The sequence below is a fragment of the Xiphophorus maculatus genome, chromosome 20 (genome assembly GCF_002775205.1).
Source record: "Xiphophorus maculatus strain JP 163 A chromosome 20, X_maculatus-5.0-male, whole genome shotgun sequence".
In the NCBI taxonomy this organism is placed as follows: domain Eukaryota; kingdom Metazoa; phylum Chordata; class Actinopteri; order Cyprinodontiformes; family Poeciliidae; genus Xiphophorus; species Xiphophorus maculatus.
The window spans coordinates 11,044,491-11,068,677 of record NC_036462.1 but is presented as its reverse complement, the minus strand read 5'-3'; the positions used below and the strand labels follow the sequence as shown (position 1 = coordinate 11,068,677).

Sequence of the window (24,187 nt, the reverse complement as noted above, 5' to 3'; positions counted from 1 at the left end):
ACATCCATCACAAAAAAATGTTAAATAATTAGAAGAAATGGATACAATAAGTAATCATTAAGAGGTAAACAAAGGAAAACTAATTTTTGAATGTAGATAAAGCATAGTAAAAAAATAACTATAATGAACTATGGCTTATGGGAGTAAATTCACACTTCAAATCCAAGAATCTTATTTGTTTTTAATGAGTGATCTTAAAGGGAAACAGCAGATAGATATTTTTTTTGATTTTTTAAGTAGAACACACATTACAATCACAGTCTTCAATTTGCAGCACAACCCCAATGTAAAGCTAGGAGGGTTCCTAATAATGACATTACTACATAATTATTTTAAATCAGTCTGAAACTATGTGTAAAGCTGCTTACTGCTTGTTTTCCCTTCACAGTAAATGTGAGATGTGTGCCACAATCTTAAAATAGAAAATTGTTAGAAACATTTGGAAAAAAAGAAAATCCAGTGAACCCCAAACAGTAACACCAGTAGCAGTTTTAAATGATAAAATAAAAACAGGGTTATATTCAGATTCATTGACAAAACACCTTTTTTTTCAGTTTTTATAATTATCTTTTTATATATTTGGAAAAATAAAAGCTGAAAGTTGAAGTACAACTTAAAGTACAACACCTTGCACAATTATTGGCACCCCTTGAAAGCATGTAAAAAGAAAAAGAAAGTTGCACCATTTATTTTTAGCAGTAGTATAATCTCACACAGATCACAGTAATTTCAAGAGTGTTTTTTTAATCATTATTCTAGATGAGTAGCTATTTTCTTTCCAGCTTTCCTGATTTATAAATCTAATTTCTACCTTAATTAAACTGTATGGTCTCTTACCTTCGCCACTTTTGAAGATCAGACTTTAGTGTTACAACATAATTATCCTCTTGGTAAACATGAAGTCATTGATGATTAGATACCAACTGTGGCACTGAAGATCTTATTAAAACTTGTTATATCCCCCCCAATACATTTACTAAATGTTCTGAAATTAAAAACTAGATTTTCCAAAAGTATTTCAGTCAGAATGCTAGTGCAATTTTATTTTATCCCCCCCACCCCCCCGACATCTTTACAAGGGGTGGCAATATTCATGAGGATGCAGTAGATGCTATTGTGAAATTTGGAGAACATTGACATTTAAAGGTTCACAATTTTACTAATTACCTTTCTATATAGCCTTGTTCTAGCAAAAGTCTTTAATTATAATGTAGAAATCTGAGCAACTCACACCCTATAAAACTAGGGTTCTGTGAAACTAAGTTTTCTTCACTTCTTGGGCAATCCAGATGTATTGATGGATGAGCTTTTTTATACTCACTAAGTGTATTTGTAGTTGAAACCAGATATTTATTCTCAGATGTATGAATTTAAATCAAATTAAACTCCTCTTGTTTTAGGATAAAAATAAGATTACCACTTTTTTATTTGCAAAATCAAGTATATTAAAATGTTTAAAATAAATTTTTATTAAGGCCTTCAAATTCAGCAGTTTATATGCATTAAGACTAAATCTTAATGCATTTAAGACTTAAAGATTTATATCTTTAAGTTTAAATTACCTTTAAACAATTTGCAAAACCTAGGTGATTAATAGCACGGCCTTGTAAGCATCTGATAGGATAGTTCACAATATTTTAGTTAAATGTGGATGTTTTTTTTAGGTAAACCTCAATCACAAGGTTTCCTTGAGTCGAACTGTGTGGATAACCTAAAGAAATCAGTCAAAGTAAAAGGAAGAGAATGCCAGACCTCCACAAATCCGGTTTATCCTTGGAATAACTCCCACCCTATTCATCTGTTCAAAAAATATTATTGGCAACTATAAAATGCTGAGCTGTGCTAACATTCACAAAGGGGACAAGATTTGTGTCGTATAGATGAACATGTTTCACAGCAAAATGTGCACATCAACCCCAGAAAAAAAACAAAACTTGTTTTGGAAAGATGCTGGCAGAATCTGGCAAGAGAGTGTGATTATACATCGTGAAACATGTACCAAGGTTAGCTGTAAGGCGACTCGGCGAAGAAGTCATACCAAAGGTAAAAAAAAAAAAAAAGACACTTTGCAAATGCACCTAGAGCCAAATATGTTAATATTTTTGATATATTGTGGTCAAATGAAAATAACACTGAAATGTTTGTCCATAATGCAGATCATAGCAGAGGAGAGCTTGAAAATCCAGGAAAACAATCCCAGTTGTACAGGGGGCTAGCATCATGTGGATGTTTTGCTGTGGGAGGGACTGGTGCACTTCACAAAATAGATGAGAAAATAAGATCATGTGGCAATATTAAAGAAACATCTCAAGACAGGCAGAAAGTTAAACCATGTGTTTCCATACAGACAATGACCCTAAGCCTAGTTAGTGAATTAGTTACAAAAGAATAAAAGTGAGTCAATGTTTTGGAATGGCCATCGCAAAGCCCTGATCCAATCCCATAGAGAAAATTGTAGGCAGAGCTAAAAAAAACTTTGTGCGATCAAGGCAGATTGCATAACAGAGTCAGTGAGACCAGGTCTGATGGGAGGAATGGACCAAAACTCCAGCAAACTATTATGGGGAGCATGTGAAAAAATACCTAACACATTCAAGTCATTCTATTCAAATGGAAAATATCCCAAATACTAATAAAATCTATTAAAACTTTTGAATTTGAAGAAAATGTGAGCAATTATCTTAAAATCAAATTATTCTGGGACTATTTTAGTATGATGTAATGTAATTGTGAGGTTAATAAAACATATTTTTGAAAATGTCTGTGTAAATGTCTGGTTTCAACTACACATAAGCAATAACAGTCACTTAATAAATGAAACCTGTAGAATTTTAAATCTTAGCTTTTCTTGGATTCACTCCGTTTGCAAAGCTTAACAGAACCCATCTGACACACCGCTGCTCCAGTTATGTAACTTGGGCTCTTGAGAACTAGCTGAGAACCGACTATCGCTCAGTTTGAATGGGTCATCAGTACCAGCTTCGTTATCACAGCCTTCACAGTTTACTTCTTCCTGACTGAAACATTTGGTAAACATTTATGGTCTAAAATGCAGATATAACAGTAGCAGCTATAATGGGACAGCAAACCACAGTAACCTTACAGAATTCAAAGTATGCAACAGATCTCCATGTAGTACTGGGATTTAACTTGAAGGTAAAAACTAAATCTTAGAAAAACTAATCAAAGCCCTGTTTGAATGCGACATTGGCGAAATTATGTGTTCTACAAAACTATTGCACTTAAAAATAGCATCTTCTAATAGCAATCATAATCTCAATGCTCACAAAAACATGTGCAAACTAGTTGAACATATTAACCTGTCACAACACAAGAAAGTATTATTGCAATTAAAGTCATCACATTTAGCAAAGTTAATAAAAAACTGTATATGTGCTACAGGATTCATATCAGTCACCTATTAGAAAAATATTCATTCATCCCACCTTCCATCAAAAGAAAGAAAACAAAACCTCAATGACCTCAAATCAAAAGGGACTGTTTTATCTGTCAGGAAATTAATCTTCATATTACGAGTCAAAATGTACAGACAAGTTTCTTTCCTTGTACATTATCAGGGTGCATAGCCCAACAAAGTGGTTCTAAATGACTGTGGCGCAGAATCTGTGCTCCACGTGTAGAAACTGCGCTTACTCAACATACAGCAAGTGCAGGCATGCCAGAGTGAGAAAGGCGTTTCTTTTTTTAGTCTTTTTGTGCAGCAAAGTGAGATTAAGTGGATCAGGGAGGAACAGGTCATCAAGGTAGAAGACTCACAGATCCCTTGTTAAATAATGAACCTATTATGAAACAATTTTGTAATCTTTTGTGAATATGCTATTGAGACAGACAGAATCTACCATGGTGAAAGCATTTCCAGGCTGCAGAGAGAAACTGCTAAAAGTGCTTCTTTCTAAAATGGATCCGGCTCATTCAAGGTCAGCAATTTTCTGTTGCATCCATTTATCGGGATGAAAATCAGGAACTCCTGTTATGATTATTCCTGCCCAAATCCTTCCGTTTCCTCAATGGCAAACATAAGTTTCTCCTTCAGCTGCTCATAGCTTTTATAAGGAGGGAGATCCAGACGATTGAAGCTAAATAGAAAAAACAACAGAGTCATAGTTACTCTTCTGACATTTTTTGTTGTCTTTTACTGCATGTGACAAGAAAAGCTGAGGTGCCCATTCATTTATGATATGACATCATTTTGAGCAAAAAAAAAAAACAACATTCTCACCACGTGTGACTTCGTGGAAGCCAGTTTTCTTTCCCCACTTTCTCAATGCAAAACTTTTGTGGACCATTGCTTCCTATATACACACACAAGAAAATTGTATGAGAAAAATCTCATGACGGTGCAAAAAAAACCCGTCTGTTTTATACATCTGTATGGATTTTACGCACCCATCAAATCAGCAAAGCCACCCACAGGAAGACGGCAGGTGCCGGTGACAAACTGCAGGAGTCTCATTCGTTTTTCGTTGTCCATCTCCTTCACAAACTGCAAAACAAGTAATTTATGTTCCAATTAGTTAGATATTTCCAAATGCATTCAGATAAGAAAAGTGGATATAGATTTGCACATTTATGCTGCACTTTTGTACAATTCCAGCACCACATACTTCCAGTGCCGTTTTAACAGTATATTTTACTCTTTACATGCCAAAACAAATTAAAACATTATGAAACTGGCGTGTATACTTTGCATACATGCCAGTCAGCCTTACCTCCCACTTTCTGAAAACTACAATCAATCTGAGAAAATAAATCTCAAACTGTACCTTTTTTTCTAAAACATTTTCTGTTTTGCTAAGTTTGACGTAATCTTACTATAGAAAAGAAAGGAGATCATGTTCCAAACTGCTCCAACACATGAATGTTCAGAGATTTTTGCTGCTGGATATTATTTTAAATGAAAAAGCATGAAGGTTAGGTCCACCCAAAACCTGTGAAGATTTGATTCCTTGTGACATTAACAAATATAACAATAACAGAACATTTATTTTCAGAACAAACCTGCCAGAACCAAAGGATCTGCTTGCTGCTCCTAGCATAATGTCTATAAATTGTGTTTCTCTGCCAGTCCACCAGGTCTATCTCCTGCATTCCACACAGCATTACCTAAAAACAAAACATAGAATACATTGAACACATCACCACCATGACAAACTAAATTCAAATTGCTGTTTATGTTGCAGGAAATAGTGCTTTACCTTATCTTCTATTATGGCAGATATATTACATGAGAGAATCAATAAAGACAAATATATTTGAACATTTGATCAAATGCTATCATTGTATGCAACTGCTCCCCCTAATGCACCTAGTGTCTAAAGTATATATTAGGCAAGTTTTATTTTTAGGGCAGCATTTGTGTTTGTGGTAATCTGACTGTATTTAGAGAGGAAATGCCAAAAAATACACATTTTAAACTGTTTTACAGTCAATTTTACAGTTATCACAATAAATACTGCAAAATATAATATTATTTTAATCAGCAATGGATGACAAGCACATTTAAAACAACCTGCTTTTTAAAGATTCCTGAGAAAAACACCCAATTAGCTTTGTACCTCCAACTCCTTTGCATCAAAGTACTGAAGGTACTGCTGAGGAAGAACTTCATTGAAGCCCTCAAAGAATGCCTGGGTCTGCTCCTCCACCCCTCTGGACAGCCTCCACTCTGCCACCAACCTGTATAAAAAATTATACAGGTTGGTGTATAACAGTTATGAATCTACTTTCATAACTGTTATAGTTTCAAGGATGTAAAAATAGCAAAACATGATTAGTAAGTAGGAAGTGGAAAAATGCAGCTGTACCTGATGTATTCCTCCTTGTTGTCTTCAGTAACTGGAATGTTTCCTCCATCTGGTTTCAGCTCATGAGTGCTGACCTCTCCCAGGATCTCCTTATCAACAGAGAAGAACATCTCCAGACCGCATTCCTCTATGTTATTGTCCCTGCAAGACATAAAACCCACTTTCTTAACCAATTCAGTTTAAATAACCATAGCAACACAGTTTCTCTAAGGTTTTACGGACAGCAATAAAATGTGATGGGTGAACTCATGTGGTACAGTAGAACCTCTAACTCATAAAGAGAAAATGGAAAACTTGATACATAACCTGTTAGCTAAGACTTCCAGGTTTATGTATTAAGTGCATAGATCCATTGTTGTAGCTTTTTTTTCAGCCAGAAATAGAACATGCTTCTAATTCTAAGAGGTTACACCAACGCTAATCATTTTCTTACCTGCAGAAAACTAAGCTGGAGATCATCAGAATTTATAGACTGAACATTAACATGTAGTGACCTCAAATTGTCCTCACTAATTATGAGAACCAACAAATGTTAAAAATGTGCTGGTTAATCAAAAACTTGGGAGATATTAAAAATCAATATCTGTATGAAAATCCAGAATGAAACAATAATGTGTTATTTGGTTCACATTCAACAGAGTTAAATTTCGAAACTATTTGACCACTGACTATTTCAGAAAATCTAGGTTGGCATAAAGATCATATAAGCTTTATGCCAAAATCCTTTAATTGTTCAGACTAATTTCTCCATAGTGATCAGGCCTTATTTATATCATTTTAAACTATAAATATAAAACCTCATTATGAATTTATAACAGACATTTTTACTGTTGTCAGGTGTTAAACCTGTGCCATCATTGCTCAATAGAATAAAACATAATCTAGAAATAAAGATACTTTCACACAGTCTATTTTCTTTTTCCAGACCTGGAAAATACACAAATTCCATGGTTTTCCAGATTAATACGTTCACTTGTACCTCACACACATTATATGCATGAACTACCTACTTGATCCAAATGAGTGAATTATAAAATTCGGGGTCAATGGACTCCAAGTCTTTAAGAGCCAGTGGTTTGTTCAAAATGCGCTTGTAGAAAGGCAGCGAGAAACCCGTGTCAATAAACTTTCCATGGAACAAGGCCTGAGGAAAAAATAGAGAAACAAAATACACATTTAGTGACTTTGAATGAAAGACATGCAAATTCAAATTTACTAAGCCAAAAATTTATTTTAAAACCAATAGAAAAGGGTACCATGGCAATGAAGCGGCCAATGAATTTAAAGTATTTAAGATGATCCGGATTGATATAAGAAGCAGGGTTAATCTGAAGACAGTAGTTGTCCTTTCCAGCGTACTCGAACAAACAGTACATGGGATTTAGCACTTCATGGGAGAGCAAGAAGAACCATTCTCTGAAAATATCAACACAAATTCCAAAAATATATTAGCAATCATAAGTGATGAAAAGAAGTGATAGAATTTCTTGATGATCAAGATTTCAACAAAACATCTAAGCTTATATTACATCACAACTTTACATCAACATTGGGTGTTGTCAACAAAATTTGCAAGTGAGACTTTTCACACCCAATTAGTCATAAAAAAGACACACCTGCATTAAAAGTTTCAGAGGGATTACCTGGCTACGCCTCCATAGTCCAAGCCCTCCTCTCCAGGGAAAATTATCCACAGTCTCCGCCTCAAATCTTGTGGGTGAAAACTCATGATCTTTGAAAGGAAGGCCGAAAATTAATTCACTTACATAATTCATGCACAAACAAGAAAAGACCAACTGAATACCTCAAAACATGACAAAAAGACAAGATCTTACCTGCTGAAATGAATCCTCAAACAAAGTTTTTCTGGAGACGGTAATCTTGATATGCTGAGGCATAGATAATTGCTAAGAGCAAACACAAAACACACATGTGTTCTCAGATGCAGAAGAATTTTTTTCATCTCTGAATAATAATGTAAAAATATACATTAAAAAAATAGTAAAGCAGGACAAAATCAATTAACAATCTGATTTGTGAACATACCTGACACCAGAATCTGAAGTATTGCACTTTGGCTTTAAAATCCCGAACATAGGTGATCTGTGGCCCATTCTCGCTGTAAAAGTGAGACAACAAACATTTTTGTTGTGACAAGAATGGAAGACCTGGTGGTAGATCTCCTTTACCAGCAGGATTACTTTAAATGTTATGAAAACCAACTTACAAGGAAGATTTCCCTGTCCGAGGGTCGATGTAGGTCGTCGTTTTCCGGTTGTGGTCTACAAAGTAGGGGATGTGGTCCACAGTGAACCTCATCTCCCACCCTTCAGGCAGGGGTTTGTCGTTCAGAAGACTGAGCAAAGCATGCAAAGAAAACACACAAACACACAGGATAAGAAAATAAGCACACTTTTCAGTGAAGCTTAAATTTATTCACACAGTCAGTCGATTATTCTGACAATTAATCGATTTTTTGGATGAATTAAGTTGGAATATTCTGTAGATTTCCTATTTAACCACTAAAGTTGATTTTAGGCTATATGGAAAATACACAAAACCCGTAAATAAATAAATAATTAAATTCCTTTTTTAAAATAAGAAAAACATTGCATTGCCTAAAATGCAATGGCAAAGCAACGTTTTAAAAGTTGTAAAAGAAGGATCCAAAATGTTTCCCTTCTTCAAGTTTCAAAGTAGTCCTCATAAATTGAGCAACACATTGGCATGTTGCTGCTTTTCAGTGATACGGAATGAATCCAGCTGTTACCAAAGAGAGTTAGAGCCATAAAGCACAAGATAACATGATACAATATGCACTCACCCCTGTGTCCTCGGGTCCTCCCACTGTGTCATTCGAGTTGGATGATGAACAAAATATACTCTGCCGTTGGTGTCTGTTCTCTTCTCTAAAACAAAAACATTTTTGTACATAAATGTATGTCAACTTACAGCTATGCATTCCTTCAACAGATCCTTATCATGTTTCTAAGACTTTAGTATCTTTAAGGCGAATTCTTGTGAAAACATATTTACCCCAGCCGTGTGGCAGCGGTCCCAGTGGGTCGAATTCTTTAGTGGATGTGGCTGCAAACTGATCCTGCAGCTGAGCCAGAAAGAATATTAATTAATAGTCTCTATTAATAAAATAGAAACATAGAGTATAATTCTGATTTACAAATAAGTAAACTGATCTTACTGAAATTCTTAATCTTTACCTTATTGGTATATACTTATTGGTACAACAAAACTTGTTTTTAGCTTATCTGAGTAGACAAACAAGTAATAAATAAATAAGCAAACCTGTTTAAGAGAATAAAATAATAATAAAAAAAAAAGGTCCATTGCTGTCTTGTCTGCTTTGAAAAACTTAGATCACCCAGCTTGGCTCACAATTTAGCAATTGTACTAATACAGTTTATAGAGTCCTGAGGCAAAGAAACCAATCCGTAACTGAAGGTGAAAGTAATCAAATTGACTGTTCTCACCCCGTAAATGAACCTCTGGTTAAACTGGTGCATTGCTCCCTGGAGCTGGCTGCGCTGGTTCTGCCATTCCTCATAGTTGCGGACTGACTCCTGAGTGGGCCGTTGCCATGTTGTGGTTCGTGTTATGTGGTCAACATAGTATACTCTACCCATCGGGTCGACCCGCCGCTCCCAGCTGGGGAAAAAAGAAACAAAAAGCAAAAATGTAAAAAATTTAATCCAGGTGTAACTATAAGTGGTTGCAGCCATTTTAAATGAGACTAAAAATACTTAGGATTTGCTGTTTGGTTGAAAACTGAAGTCAAATTCCTTGTTTGTGCACACAATATGACCAATAAAGCAGATTCTGATATTTCAGGATTCATTAAATAAAGGATAAAGCATGGTACCCTGTAGGCAGAGGCTCAGGTCTGTCCCAGGTTGTCCTTTTCTCAATGTGGTCCACATAATACACTCTTCCATTCTGGTCTACCCTTTGCTCCCATCTATAATACAATAAAAATTATATTAAACAAATTCTGATGCATTTCCAGTTAATAAATAGAAATAAAAAAAATCTTACAAACCTAAGATCCTGGAACAATGAAGGCTACGGACCCTAAAGTTTATTAAGTTATGTATAACTATATAATCCTAGCTGACAAAAAAGTTATCATTTGGTACCATTGAAAAAAATATTTTAAATCCAATTGAGCTGAATTATTTAAAATCACAACAGACATAGTACCAAAACAGGAAGTTGCTCCTTACCCTGGTGGCAGCGGTGCGTTGCTAATGGGGTTGACTCTGGGAGTAGCTGTTGTAGCTGGAGCTGCTGTTACAGCGCCACCTGGTTTGGGAGCACAAGCCGTCTGTGAGGAAACAGCCGTTGCTGTTCGTGCACCTGTGTCATCGGGTTGGTCTGAACCTCCGCTTGCAGATGCCTGAGAGGAGCCGTCAGAAGCTGGGGCTTCACTCAGTTCACTGGGGGAAGAACTACTGGAAGAGCCTGGGACACAATGATGATAAGGAGCAGGGAAGAATAGCATATGGCATTCATTGTTTTTGCAAAACTCTCTTTAACTGGAGTCTAATACCTACTTGGTTAGTCAACAAAAACTAATAAATCTAAAAGTAGACTATCTGTCATTTGCTTTCTTTAAATATGATATCCATATTTTTAGCAGCTCTTTAGTATATGAAATTGTGTGTTTTCCTACTTGGTGAGGCAGCAGGTTTTCGTGGCGTAGGAGGAGGTGGCCTGGCAGGCCTAGGAGGACGCGAGGAAGTGGAGCCCTCTGCAGACGGAGAGGGAGAACCTCTATCGCTGACAGTAAGACCATTGGGTACAATGACCCAGTCATCTGAGTCACTGGATGGAGACGTGTCCCGGCTTGATCTAAAAGTACAAGTTTAAGAAAAAATTATCTGGAACCTTATTGGAGAAAAACTGGCAAAACAATAAACCCAGGTTTGGATTTTCAAGTAAAAGTTTACAAGACCTGTTGCTTGTGTTGCCATTTTGTGTTGCATTTCCATTTGTAAGAGGAGCTAGAAAAAAAGAAGAAAACTGTAACATTATGTATGACCATGTTAGATCATTTCTGATAATGAAATGATCTATTTCATAATATTACCCTGGTGACAAGGTAATATTATGCCATTGATAATATTTATACTGATTTGCTTTCAAAATGTTTACTAGTGCTATTACAGTTGAATTTAAAACCGTGTTTTTCGCCCATATATTACATGGCAGTCAAATTAAAAACTGCCATTTTAAATTAGCCATTTTAAATGCTCGTGTAAGCTGTCCTCTACGAACTGAATGTATGAAATGCTTATACTGCTCCCTGGAGGCAAATGAATGTAATGCAGATAATTGAACCTTGACTAAAGTCCTCTAGATCACAGGTGTCAAACTCCAGTCCTAAAGGGCCGGTGTCCTGCAGTTTTTAGATGTGCCACAGGTACAAAACACTGGAATGAAATGGCTTAATTGCCTCCTCCTTGTGTAGATAAGTTCTCCAGAGCTTTGCTAATGACCTAATTATTCTATTCAGGTGTGGTGTAGCAGAGGCACATTTAAAAGTTGCCAGTCAGCGGCCCTTGAGGCCTGGAGTTTGACACCCCTGCTCTAGATGGATTAAGCAAAGTAAACCAGTTTAATCGTTTATACAAAGCCAATATAGCATTGACATTCTAATTCAAAAAAGGAAGTGTTGAAGTTCTCCATTATTTCTGCCATGACCTTGTTTGTGCTTGCCTTACCTTGCTCTCTCTCTGCCAGAGCAAAGGCTTCTGGGTCAACCTGCATGCCGTCCAGACAGATTGAGAGGTCCCCTACAATATCCTGAGGGTCTCTGTCAAAGGATAGCTGCAGCGTCTGCACCACCTCACACACTGGGATTAGGAGAAATAACATCGTTAAGAAAATGCTTCCAACAGCAACACGATAGCAAAACTCAGACTTCAACTTAGAGATCAAAGTAGAAAAAGCATACAATGTTCCTCTAAGTCCAAACTTTTACAAAAGAACAAGGTCAGAAATATGAAAAAATGTGTGTGAATGTTATCAAACCACAACAGAATATGTTGATACGAGTACAGACAGGCATGCACTTTTTTATAATAAGAGAGAACAACCTCTATAGAGTGTGCTGCACCGTTTAACTATACAGTTCTTGGCAAAACAGATAAAACATCCACAGACTAAGTGTAGCTCCATGGAATGGGAAGATACTTATTTTATCTTATTTTATTTGAACTCTTTACTCAACAAGTGTAAAAACATATGCAAATTCCATTTAAAACATCTGATCCTACAACAAATTCATAATTTCACTGACAAATAAAGGAAATTTAAAAAGGTGCAATAATTACAAAATTTTTTTTAAAAAGCAACGTTATGTGGAAGAAATTTTCAAATGTATACTCGCATTTAAGATCATTGGCTTTGAGGACCGTGCCGATGTCCAGAGTGGCCATGCCCAGTAGAATATCTGATTTCAGTGTCTGATGACTCCAAACACGAAAGATGAGTTTGCTGACTGGAGTCACAATTCTGCAGGAACGCAACACAGACACAAAATTTAGTAAAAATCTGTGCTAAAGAAGAGGCTGACTTTACAGCTCTGAGGCTGTAAAGTCAGCCTCAGACTTTACAGCCTCAGAGCTGCACTTGCCTCAGAGCTGTTTGAGCTGCACTTAACCACCATTATGTTAAGTGCAGCTCAAACAGGGAGGTCCTTGACTGAGTATAACTTGAAAACATGTTGATGTTTAAGCTTCAAGAATTTTTATGGGATTGAGATGTTCTAAACATGCTCTCGATTCAGCTGTTCTAATTGAGTTTTCAAGACTAATTAATTATAAATGAGCCAATAATCAATTTGTTTTCATTTTGGCCTGAAACTATCAAAGAAATTATGCAAATATAAAAGAAATGACTATACTATAACCTTTTTTTGTTATTTCCAGTGTGTACTTTATCACGTGTTACAATATGTGTAATTTCACTTTGAACAAAATAATATGATTAAAGTTGTTCCATAAGTGAGCATCCTTCTTAACAGAAATCCTAAAGTAGGAGGTATCTCAGTACACATTTTCTGCATCTACAAATTAGGATTATAAAACCCATAGCTTAAAAATAGATTGTAAAAACATAAATCATTTTTTTACTTATTATTATGAAGGGACATCCTACAGACATCTTGTGTTCATCTCAGAAACCTATGTGCTACAAATTGTACAATTGTATCTTTGACTTATAAGAGCTAGAATGAAATAAAAACTGGAATTCCACAACTTCTATTATGATTACATCAGTTTTCACAATTATATAAATACATGTCTAAACAGCACATTATGTGTGCATTAAACATTAAAATATGTTCTTATTTTGTATCAAATCTATGCATAATCCAATAATTATTTATTTGAACTAAATTAGTGAGAAATGTATTAACAATTCCCAAGTTGATTTCTAGTATTTCGGCTAGTAAAAAACTGACTTCTGCCACAGAAACAAACAACAACAGTACTCACACAGTGAGGGCCTGCTTCCATTTGGGACTGTGGGTGTTGTTGCATTTTTCTGTTCTCTTTGACTGGCCATCCACAGCTACCTCAACATACGGACTGGGACCAAACCAGTTCTTTTTGTTTTCCTTTAGCTTAGCTGAAAGCACTGGAAAGAGGAACACAACCATGAACTATAAAGAGATTGGAAGTAAATTTTTGTACATATGATCATACTGATTTAGAGGTTGTAATTGGAAAACATACTAGAACATCATTGTATTATTACTATAATAATTATTATTATTGTCATCATCATAAATGAATATCATCATTTGAGCGCCAAACATTCAACTAAACATTTCACTGTACCAACCTCTGGCAGATTTATTTGTGGTGCTAACACCTGTCACAATAATTTTATTACTATCTATTATGTAAAAGGTTTATTCTTTTCATGTATAATTAAGCCTGTACATCCTGACTAAATTTAGTGTCATAATACCTACTCAATATTAGATTATTAATAGTATTTACATTCGCTTATTTTCCAACACCACAACCAATAGGCCCTCATGAAACAAAGGTATATCATCATGTACTAAAATGATCAGCCAAATGTTAGAATCCTTTGATTCAGTCAATAGAAGCAAATAGTTTTATCTCAATTGAGCTACTTAGATGCTGTGAATTAAAGCTTACAAAGCCATCATCTGGGCTTTCCCAAGTGGGCTTAAGTCATAGTAATTTTAATATATGTAAACTACTGAATTTAAATCAAGTAATATAAAGAACAATTTTTTTTTAGATTTTCTGATTTACCATATAATAGTTTTTAACAATCCAAACTAACCTAAAGCAACAAATGTTTGGTCAGATTTATTATATATGATTGTCAAAGAGATTAGCGTTCTTGCTTTCATAGAAAGCAAGAATTTTCATAGCATTGGTGAATATCTGGCTTCAAGTTTATTTGTGGCTCTTAAATTTGTCCAAGAAATAACTTACCTGTGACTTGTAATTGTGCCTTCATGGTTCATCCATAACATTTGATTCTAAGTTGCCTTTAAAAATGAACCTGGAAGCAGAGACGACAGGTGTAAATTCAGGACCCTGATTGCACCTAATCTACAGTTTGATTAGATTTATTAGGCTGAGAAAATAAAGCCCTGAATCATAAAATGTTTATACACAATTGATAAGGAAAATACGATGTTTGCTGCAGATAGATTTGTAGCCAACTACTTCAACGTCTTAATTTCAAATGCATCACAATACACCTCACAAGGTGACTTGGTTTAATCTTGTCTATTTCTAGAACTCGTCTAGTCCCTTCCATAACAGAAAATCCCATCATCAACTAGTCGGTCTAATTAGGTCTGACTCAGCCTTCCTTCACTAATATTTCTTCTTTTATATTGTGGTACATTTTTTTAGATTCAACAAAATACCCGATCGTTTTATTGTTGGTGAGTTCAGTGTCTTAATAGCTGCTTTCCATCGTGAGTCAACTGTCATGGTACAATAACAGACTCTTGAGAGGGAATAAATGGTTTAAAATATATTTAAGATCAATTATAAATGTCTTGCGATCTGCTCGTTTCCTAGTGAGTTCAACCACCATCAGGAACTTTGCTTAGAGGTTTAGACCGAAAAGAGGATAAGCTAACCATGTTACAAATGCTACCAGCATCCGGGCTTTCAAGCTACTCCGATTGTTCAGTAAACAACTTTTAAATCAAACCAGACCAAATATCTTTACCTGTGAAACACAGAGAGTAATGGATCGTAAAAGGGCTTCGGTCTCAGCAACCCCAGAATTGTTGACAGTTACATATCAGCCATTAACAGGGACTTCAGTAACACTAGCTAAATTCCACATTTCCGGTTAATGCCTTTCAGAATAAAATAGCGCATCGCTAAATAAAATATACACAAACAAATAAATAAATAAAATTTCGACCCAAACCGATTGTACGTACATTAATTGAAAATTCAACTTGATATCCGGTTATGTTTCTTTTTGAAAATCTAAAACTTATCATGTTTCGTTCTTACATGCAAGTAAAAAACTTACTTGTGCTCATGAACGCTTTTACTTAGAAGGTAATGACGATACGAAGCTGATGTCGTCATTTCACACATTTTTTTAAAACAAATAATACTAAATAAGAATTGCCGTTTAATTTTAAGCATGCTTATAAAAACAACTCGTCATTAATGTAATTTAATAAACCAAAATAATAAGGCGTTACATGTAAGACTGTGCATAATTGTATAAGGAAACGCTCACGTGAGACATCCGAGAGTGAAATCTCGTGATAAGCTACATGGTCTCGTTCTGATCCCTTGGTCTTACCTTCCCTTCCAATAATAACAATTGTTAAATGAATTGGCTTTAGATAACAATAACCCTAACTTTTGCTCAAGCGACATGTTGTCTCGCCTTCTGAAGGAGCATCAAGCGAAGCAAAATGAGCGGAAGGAGCTGCAGGGTACGGAAAGCTGGATAGCTGTGATGCTAGCACATGCTAAAAACAAATCTCGCAAATGTACAGACTTTAATGTTGATTATATGTTTTGTTGTTTGTTTCACAGAGAAACGCAGACGTGAAGCAATTGCTGCTGCCACCTGTCTAACTGAAGCCCTGGTAGATCACCTGAACGTTGGGTAGGAAAAATTACCTCATGTCTTTGTTCATACATCTATTAAAAGACAGTAATGGTTATAGCTTTAAACAACAACTTTGCATTCCTATGATTGGGGTTTATTAACTCTTTACTGTCCTCTTTACTGACACTCTTACAAAACAATAACAACTTGCTTAGATTCAAGGATTGCTTTAGATTTTTACAGTATAATGACAATCTTTCATGAGCCAGTTTCAGTTTTTGACTTGAAATAATTGATCACACATACAATTCAAACAAAAATAGCTGTTACTATTGTGAAAGATGTGAACAAACCAAGACAATCAGCTTATAGAATGAGAGCAGGATTTATTGGCTGTTGTTGCCCTAGTTCTTAATGAAAAAGATAAAGTTTTTTTGGATCATGGTTGGAGCTAAAGTAGTCACGTAATCATCGCTAAGCCACTGTCATTTCCCTGTCAATGACTCAGTGGGTGGATGAAAGGCACAAAGCTAGTAAACTCAGTATTTTGCCCTTTTTCTCTTCAGTGTTGCTCAAGCATATGTAAACCAACGCAAACTGGACCATGAAGTTAAGACACTCCAAGTGCAGGCAAACCAATTCTCCAAGCAAACAGCTCAGTGGATCAGCATGGTGGAGGGATTCAATCAGGCATTGAAAGTAAGTTATACTGCCAGATGTTTATTTGATTATTATTCTGCCATTGGTACATTTAGCCTTACACTGGATGCCTGATCCTTATAAATTAAATATGCTGGACTATCTAAGCCAAAGGTTCTCCAACTTTCTAATTAAAAGTACCATGGTGGTGTTGAAGTAAATTATTAATGACTATTATTTCATAAAGGTTTTGAATACTTTTGAATACTTTTATTATCAATTACTTTTTACTTCTATTGATTACTTTTATTATTTGTGTTTATTGATTACCTTACTATTGATTGTTTTACTGATCTTATTACTCATTTAATCTTATTACTCATTTATTCCTCATTTCATTTTATTATATGTTAGATGTGTTAAAAGGTCACAGTTTCTGACACCTACTGTGGTTTAAGGGTGACAAGTTGTCTGTTTTCTGGAGACTTGTTTTAACAGGAAACTTCCTGACCACAATTTAGCTCACTCAGCAGCCACCGTTAATTGGGGCCCCTGAGCTGCACCGGTGCAAGACTTGTGAGTTGAACATAAGGACAATAGATAGGGTTTTTTTCTCACTTAACTATCTAAGAATAAACTGTTGATTCTGCAAGTAAACCGCGTACAACAAAAGGTCAATAAAAGTGTTATATGCAGAAGTGTTTGTGGTTAAGGTGTCAACGCTTCGAGACTGCAGATGTTTCCATCAGATGACCTGTGTGTCACCTATGCCCTATTGTCAAGAAGAAACTGTCTGTACTTATTGTTTTATTGTTTTTTTCCTTTCTTTGTGTGGTTAATGATCTCTCCATTGGCTACATGTTCGAGTCTGTATAAGAGGAGGCTCCTGAGGCGACGGAGCCAGAGAGACTCTTTTGACACTCATGTGTGTTGATGACCACTGTGTGTTGAATGACCTTTCTCCAATTGCAATTGTTTTAATAAACTTGTACCTTTACTCTGATATCTGCCTCCTAGATTGATGTTGCTTTAACAGTGGTGAATATCAAACTTTTCAATTATCCCAGGGTTTACTGATCTGTTTTTTTGGGGGCAACTTTTTTGTTCTTGTTAACTTTCTTCTCTCTCAAACAGGAAATTGGAGATGTTGAAAACTGGGCCCGCAGCATCGAGATGGACATGAGAACAATTGCCACAGCTCTGGAGTACGTACACAAGGGGCAGCTTCAGTCTACGTGCTCATAAGCATCATCATGTGTTTTTACAGTACATTTGTTCCTGAATATAAATCTATACATGGATGCACTGAGTGGAGTGAGATTTTACAGACAAATATTTGTCTGTAAAATATTTGTCTGTATTTCACTGGTGAAGTTTTGGTGAAGTTTTGTTTTTAGCTACAAAACTGGAAAGAGTGAGCACAAAAAGCTCAATAATACATTTTATTAGGATACAGTATTTCCTTTTTCTTTGTAAGTTTTTTTTTTTGAAGGATAGAAAATGAAAGTATTTAATAGGCAGAAGGTTTGACCCCACACAATTTCTGGTAGGTTATTCTTTAAAATATCTCTTTAAAAGAATTAATGACATATTTACATGTGCACCTCATCTCTCCTGTATCCACATCTGATTTGAGTGAAGATTGAATTTCAGTTGTTGTAAAGGTAATTTTTAAATGTGTAGCTTAACAAAATTAATTGTTTGTTTTTTTTATTAGACAAGTTATGATAAATGGACAGTTATCGTACATAACAATAAAACAAGCAAATAATGATAGCTGAAGTTGTGTTTTCATTCTTCTCTCTTGCCAACAATAAGTAGATGAAGGAAAGATGAAAAGAATAAAGCTAAATTGTGGGAAGACTTAGGAAGTATTTAATCTCTTAACTGATGGTTATGTATTTGTTACAAAAGTGAAACACTGGAAAGAGCCTAGATGTTTCTCTACAAAGTTTTGTAACAGAAACTCATGGGAACCACAAACTACAATGACTGGATAATCAGAGGAATGTGTGACGTAAAAGTTATGTCCTAGAACAACCGGGTTCAGTGTACACTCACGTAGTTACAACACTATTTGGAAACTAATTAAGACTTTTAATCCAGCACACAAGTACGAGCCTTCATGCCTTTGTTTTAATTTTACAGTTCTATATCTTTTTCACTAAACAAATTGTAAGGTTTGGTTTATCTGCCAAGCAAGTCATTGTTTAATTATTTTTAGAAACAAAAAAAATTGTCTTTCACAAACAAACAGTGATTTTTGGAATCTGCATCCAGTCCAGACTTGGGTGGTATTATAAATATAGAAGTAGATATAAACCAAGTTTTTCCAGAGACTGAAATGGTTAGGAAATAAATATTTACCACACTCATAGTCCAACTTCTTAGTTTGTTGTTTCATAATTTTGGGACCACTCAGCCAATACAATTTAATAACCACCTTTTCAATTTTTTATGGAAAAAATTAAGAACGAAAAATTATTTAAAACCTTTACTGTGACATATGTTGTGCAAACCAATTAAAAAGCAAACAAATATGTTGTAGTTAAACCCTGGTGTTCCAAGTTTGCTCATTTTTATTATTTTGCTAAAGCCACAATTTGCAGAAATGTTACAAAGAATAAAGAAAAATTTTTTTTTTTTTCAAATTAAGAAAACTGCATGTTTTTCCAAGCATAAAGTAGGGAGGCTGGCTAGAAGACAGCAAGGTACTGCAGGATTTTTTGTTCCTGCTATTTTACGTCTATTGGTGACAATAATCTACAGTGTTAGACTGAGGTGGCAAGACAGAAGATTTTTTTTCTACCCAAGAAAGCATGTTGACCTGGGAAAAATGTTCTCACAGTTTGTCTTGTGAATGTGTAATGGTCTGATGAACATTCTGTTTTTGGGCATCAATACCAAAAGTTGTTTTTGGCATCAAGGCAAACCTTACAAATCTCTAAAGAAAAAGAACACACCAAAGGAAGACATGGTGGTATCATCATGATTTGGTGTTTCTAGAAATTAAACTGTTTTTGTCAAACTGAATAAGCTTATGAATAGTTCTAAATTACAGTCATCTTTTTGCCCAAAACCTTTTTGCCCAAAACATCTTCACCTTTGATGCTGATTTAATTTTTCAGCATCACAGTGAGTGGAAGAATATATCCAAATCAAACTTTTGTTCAAAACCATATCTGGAAACAAATCTGTGAGGTCACCTCAAGAGGACTGTGAACATCAGATGTCCTCACCCCCGACACATAGTTAATACCTAAAGAATATTGAGTAATGTTTTTGAATCAAAAGGGAATTTAGGGCAGGGTATTAGTCCAAAAGTGTGCAGAGTTACACAACCAGGTTTTTGCTGATTCTTTTTTTCTCTTATTAAATAGATATGCATTATTGTGTATTTGTGAATGTTTTCTTCTTAGTCTTTTATGTTCGAAACACCAATCATTTCAAGCTATACAGCATAAATTTAACTGTTTCTAAAGTGGGTGAACTGAATAATCTCCTGAAACTAAATACTCTGACTAGTGGATTTGTCATAACTTTTTACATAATCCTAAAACTTTTAAACCCAAGTGTGAGAACAACTAAGCTCTAAGTTTTGTGTTCTAAACTAAAAAATACTGTTCTGATACTTTGGTGTACATGCAAAAAAAAAAAAAAGTCATTGGGGCTTAGTTTTCCTGCCCTGTACCCCTCACATTTTTCCTTAGAACAATTGCAATAGTTACAGATTGAGGATTACTAATAGTGAGCATGTCTTAACGGATAAGCCTCAAGGATAAAGCTTCTCTTTGACTAACCCCTGTGAGCTGAATCAGAAGAATATACAGAAAGGGAAAGGGAAAAGGACTGACTGTGGAGATCCATCATTGACCAATAAGATAATAAGGTAGGTTTAGAGTTTTGTAATTATTTTGATTCTCTCAAATCTGAATTAATGCAGTGAATTATTAAATGCTTGTTATTTCATTTCAAATTATTAAATGCATGTTGTGAACTGAAGTCGCCTAAAGCTCACAAAGTACATTTAATCCATGATATCGAAAACAGTCTTTAAACAAAATAGAATAGAATAGAACTTTAGATGCTGAGTGGTAGGTGTTTTTTTTTTTTTACCTACTTTGAAAAACCTCTGAATACTGTCCAGTAAATACTGAAAGAAAAGGTAAGAGGATAGAGTTGTTTGAAATAACATGCTCATAAATTTGATTTAAATTCTTGAAAATGTTGACAATAACATAATTCCCTCAATCTGAATTAAATAATAAGAATAAAAAAATTCTGAATTGAATAAATTGCATTAATAATAATTATGTATGAAAACAGTATTTTACAAGCAATTAATACAAATTGTTACCTTTCCTTACTATAAATTTGTGGTCATTGTATTTATTCAGTGTTTAATTGCTATGGTATTTTTGATAGCTGCAGAAGTTCTTTTGCTGTTGTATTACAAACTGATACGCCTGCAAATTAATTGGCTTTTTACCATAAGCCAAGCAGCTCCATCACGGAGATTGAAATTATATCTAAAAATAAAATAATCCCCTGCTTATGTTTTGCACCATTACAAATTCCTTTCTTTCTTCTGTAAGAGCATTAAACAAACATTCCTCATGTGCCCACACCAACCGAAACGGTCCTGCAATAAAAACAAGTCTTAGTAAACATACTGCTTGTGTTCAGTGGCTGTCAAGAATGTTCCACTACAATCCAGTCCTATAAGGATACTGTTAATTTGGATTTCAAATGGTTATCATTGTATTTATGCTTTAATTACTTTTTAAACATTTTTGCAGAATGTTTTTTGAGCAGTTTCGAGGCCAAAAACAAACTCCTGAAGGCAACATGAATACACAGTATATATACGAACTTTTAGGGTAAGAAATTACAACGCAAGACATTTTTTTACAGTTTAGATTTTGTTCTAAGAGCAAATTACAGATTAAGACATAATTTCATAATGTTATGTCTTGTTTTTTTGTAGAGAAAATGCTTCGTACTACATTGCAGCTTCCTTTGCTTTGTTGTGGATTCTGGTGTGGCTGTACAGAGACAGCCTGGAGATAGAGAACCTTTCTGACAAGTATGTCTTCGTGACTGGCTGTGACACGGGGTTTGGCAACCTTCTGTGCAAGAAGCTCGACCGTAGAGGTTTTCGAGTTCTGGCTGGCTGTCTCACAGAGAAGGGAGCTGATAATTTGAAAAGAGTGACAGGGCCTCACCTTAAAACGGTCCTGCTGGATGTGACCAGTCAGAGCAGCATCCAGGCAGCTATGGAGTGGACCAAGAAGGAGGTTGGAAATAGAGGTGAGATTAAAACACACAATAAATATATGAGAAATCAGTTTTGAAATTGTAACTTTTCAATTTTGTTTTCTTTGTAGGACTTTGGGGCATTGTGAACAATGCTGGACGTTCCTTACCCATGGGTCCTTCAGAGTGGATGCGAGTGGAAGATTTCCAAAGCACACTGAAAGTGAACATTAATGGCGTCATTGCCATGACTATGACCTTCCTGCCCCTCATTAAAAAGGCCCGTGGACGTATTGTAAATGTGGCATCTGTCCTCGGCAGGGTGGCTGCAAATGGTGGCGGATACTGCATCTCCAAGTTTGCAGTGGAGAGTTTCTCTGACTGCCTGAGGTAAAACCAATAATAGAATAGAAAAAAAAAGCATCCTTTATTGTCCCACAATGGGGAAATTCAAGTGTACTGCAGCAAGTCAAAAGTAAAGGGAAGTATTGATATTCAAAATGAGGTAAAAAAAAAAAAAGGTACGACAATAGAAAAATAAGAATAAAAGACAGTAACGGTGAATTTGCAACATATAATAAATTAGAATGCTGGGCAGTTATTAAAAATAGCAGTCAGTTTAAAGGAAATGTGCAACTGAGTAGAGCAATAAAAATGTACAAGATGACTGTATTTGTGCATGTAAAACAGCAACAGAGTATTTGCAAAACATAAAACTACCAATTATTAGATGATAGAAAATTTTAATTTTCTAGTAGTATTTATATAACTCATTTTTTGATGTAACCTGAGAAAAGAACATTTTGAAACGACAAGCCTTACCTAACCCTCTTATGTTTTTGGCTTGTAGTAGTAGCTCTCTCGAATGTACAACCCAGAATGAGGAATGTATAGATTGATTACAGTAATGAATGCATTTTATGCTATGAAAAATTTAACAGTGTTAGAAAAGAGTTTAAAGGATCTGTCAATTCCCATTGATTAGTCATGATCAAAGCACAAAACTAAAAGTTCAATCTATAAAAGAGGGAAGGGTAATTTACCAATCTTTAAATGAACTTGAAGCATGTAAAACTGCATTATATTTTACTAGTTTGTATGGTTTCCATTTTCAGGAGAGATATAAGTTACTTTGGAATCAAAGTGTGCATCATTGAGCCAGGGTTTTTCAAGACAGAAGTTACCAACCTTGATCCCATTGAGAGGGAGCTGCACCGTCTCTGGAATCAGCTCAGCCCCGAAGTAAAAGCAAGCTATGGAGAGAAGTACCTGGATAACTGTAAGTATAAGCAGACTTACAGAGGAAATAAGCTTTATGCTTTTTATTGTCTTTAGCAATGTGTGCTAAAACCGTATGCGTCTGTTCAGTGGCTGTTTTTGTGGATGCCTAGAGCGGCACAGTGTTTGGGGCAACACTAGTAATGAAAAAGAAAAAGTTATCCTTCATTGGAGTGTCTTTTTTTTCTTCCAGACATCAAGATCCAGCGTTTGATCATGAATGCTGTATGTGACTCAGATCTCACCAAGGTGACTAGCTGCATGGAGCACTCTCTGACTGCGGCTCACCCACGCACTCGGTACAGCGCCGGCTGGGATGCTAAGCTTCTCTGGATCCCTCTCTCTTACATGCCTTCCTTTGTGGTTGATATTGGACTAAAGCTGGTGCTACCTCGTCCTACCAAGAGTGTGTAACTCATCAATACTTGAAGAATGCCTTCAGAATTTTTAGTTTTGTTATGTCATTGTGTCTGATGCAGAAGAGCCTGCTGTCCATAATGAACACTGTCCATTTAATAATCAGATTGTGCTTGTATGCATTTTGTACTGTACAGTAGTATATCCATACAAGTTTGTATATTTGTGGAATTCATCAATTAAGACTGGTCTAACCCTAATGCTTTAAAGAGAAAATGGTACTTATTGCTTCTTTTGTCTAGGGTTATTTCTGTTACATTTGTTATTTTGCAGGTATGAGTACCGGTACTTTCAGCAATCACAGCTAATAAAGTTATATTAACACCAGAGACATCTTAATAAAATCACAGGTGCGCCGGCAGAGTCAGAGGGCACGCCCTCCAAGGTGTGCAGCCTCTAGTCATCATCTAGTGGATGAAGGGGGGAAGCAGCAGGCAAACAGAAAAATCCCACAAAGAAACCAAAACCCCGGTTCCCAACACTGGTCTGAACTTGTACACAGTTATGAAACAAACCAATTTCTTGATTTTAAGATCACGTTTGATCAAGCCACATCAACAAGTGTATTTGGCAAACACAACAGCTAAATGAAAATTGCATTAAATCTCTAAATGCTACATTAATACTACTAAATACTTTGTTCACAGACACCCATGAAAGAACAACAA

At 35.4% G+C, this 24,187-nt stretch overlaps 3 protein-coding genes across 4 annotated transcripts; 2 read left to right on the top strand and 1 right to left on the bottom strand.

Moving 5' to 3' along the window:
- Positions 1 to 166: 166 nt before the first annotated feature.
- Positions 167 to 15,189, bottom strand: LOC102222761 (E3 ubiquitin-protein ligase Itchy-like). Of its 2 annotated transcripts, XM_023325209.1 has the most exons (25): positions 15,078 to 15,189; positions 14,324 to 14,393; positions 13,343 to 13,484; positions 12,232 to 12,356; positions 11,564 to 11,695; positions 10,795 to 10,843; positions 10,513 to 10,691; positions 10,221 to 10,301; positions 10,064 to 10,142; positions 9,703 to 9,798; positions 9,314 to 9,488; positions 8,862 to 8,931; positions 8,650 to 8,734; positions 8,053 to 8,181; positions 7,872 to 7,944; positions 7,661 to 7,732; positions 7,469 to 7,557; positions 7,082 to 7,241; positions 6,836 to 6,969; positions 5,826 to 5,966; positions 5,577 to 5,697; positions 5,020 to 5,124; positions 4,408 to 4,504; positions 4,241 to 4,313; positions 167 to 4,097 (listed from the first exon to the last, which is right to left on the bottom strand). In XM_023325209.1, the coding sequence occupies exons 2-25, from the start codon at positions 14,346 to 14,348 to the stop codon at positions 3,998 to 4,000; spliced, it is 2,532 nt and encodes an 843-aa protein (XP_023180977.1). In that variant the 5' UTR covers positions 14,349 to 14,393; positions 15,078 to 15,189; the 3' UTR covers positions 167 to 3,997. The 2 variants fall into 2 exon arrangements, with proteins under 2 accessions (XP_023180977.1, XP_005797239.1); XM_005797182.3 differs by having other exon boundaries at positions 10,064 to 10,301.
- A 414-nt stretch (positions 15,190 to 15,603) lies between these two features.
- Positions 15,604 to 18,344, top strand: bloc1s1 (biogenesis of lysosomal organelles complex 1 subunit 1). The gene is made up of 4 exons (XM_005797119.3): positions 15,604 to 15,810; positions 15,914 to 15,986; positions 16,496 to 16,628; positions 17,703 to 18,344. Exons 1-4 carry the CDS (start codon positions 15,750 to 15,752, stop codon positions 17,811 to 17,813), a joined length of 378 nt encoding a protein of 125 aa, XP_005797176.1. The 5' UTR covers positions 15,604 to 15,749; the 3' UTR covers positions 17,814 to 18,344.
- Positions 18,345 to 20,383: 2,039 nt separating this feature from the next.
- LOC102227238 (retinol dehydrogenase 7-like) lies at positions 20,384 to 23,740 on the top strand. Its single transcript, XM_005797118.3, has 6 exons — positions 20,384 to 20,457; positions 21,368 to 21,448; positions 21,556 to 21,878; positions 21,956 to 22,214; positions 22,940 to 23,103; positions 23,296 to 23,740. The coding sequence occupies exons 2-6, from the start codon at positions 21,369 to 21,371 to the stop codon at positions 23,514 to 23,516; spliced, it is 1,047 nt and encodes a 348-aa protein (XP_005797175.2). The 5' UTR covers positions 20,384 to 20,457; position 21,368; the 3' UTR covers positions 23,517 to 23,740.
- Positions 23,741 to 24,187: the final 447 nt, after the last annotated feature.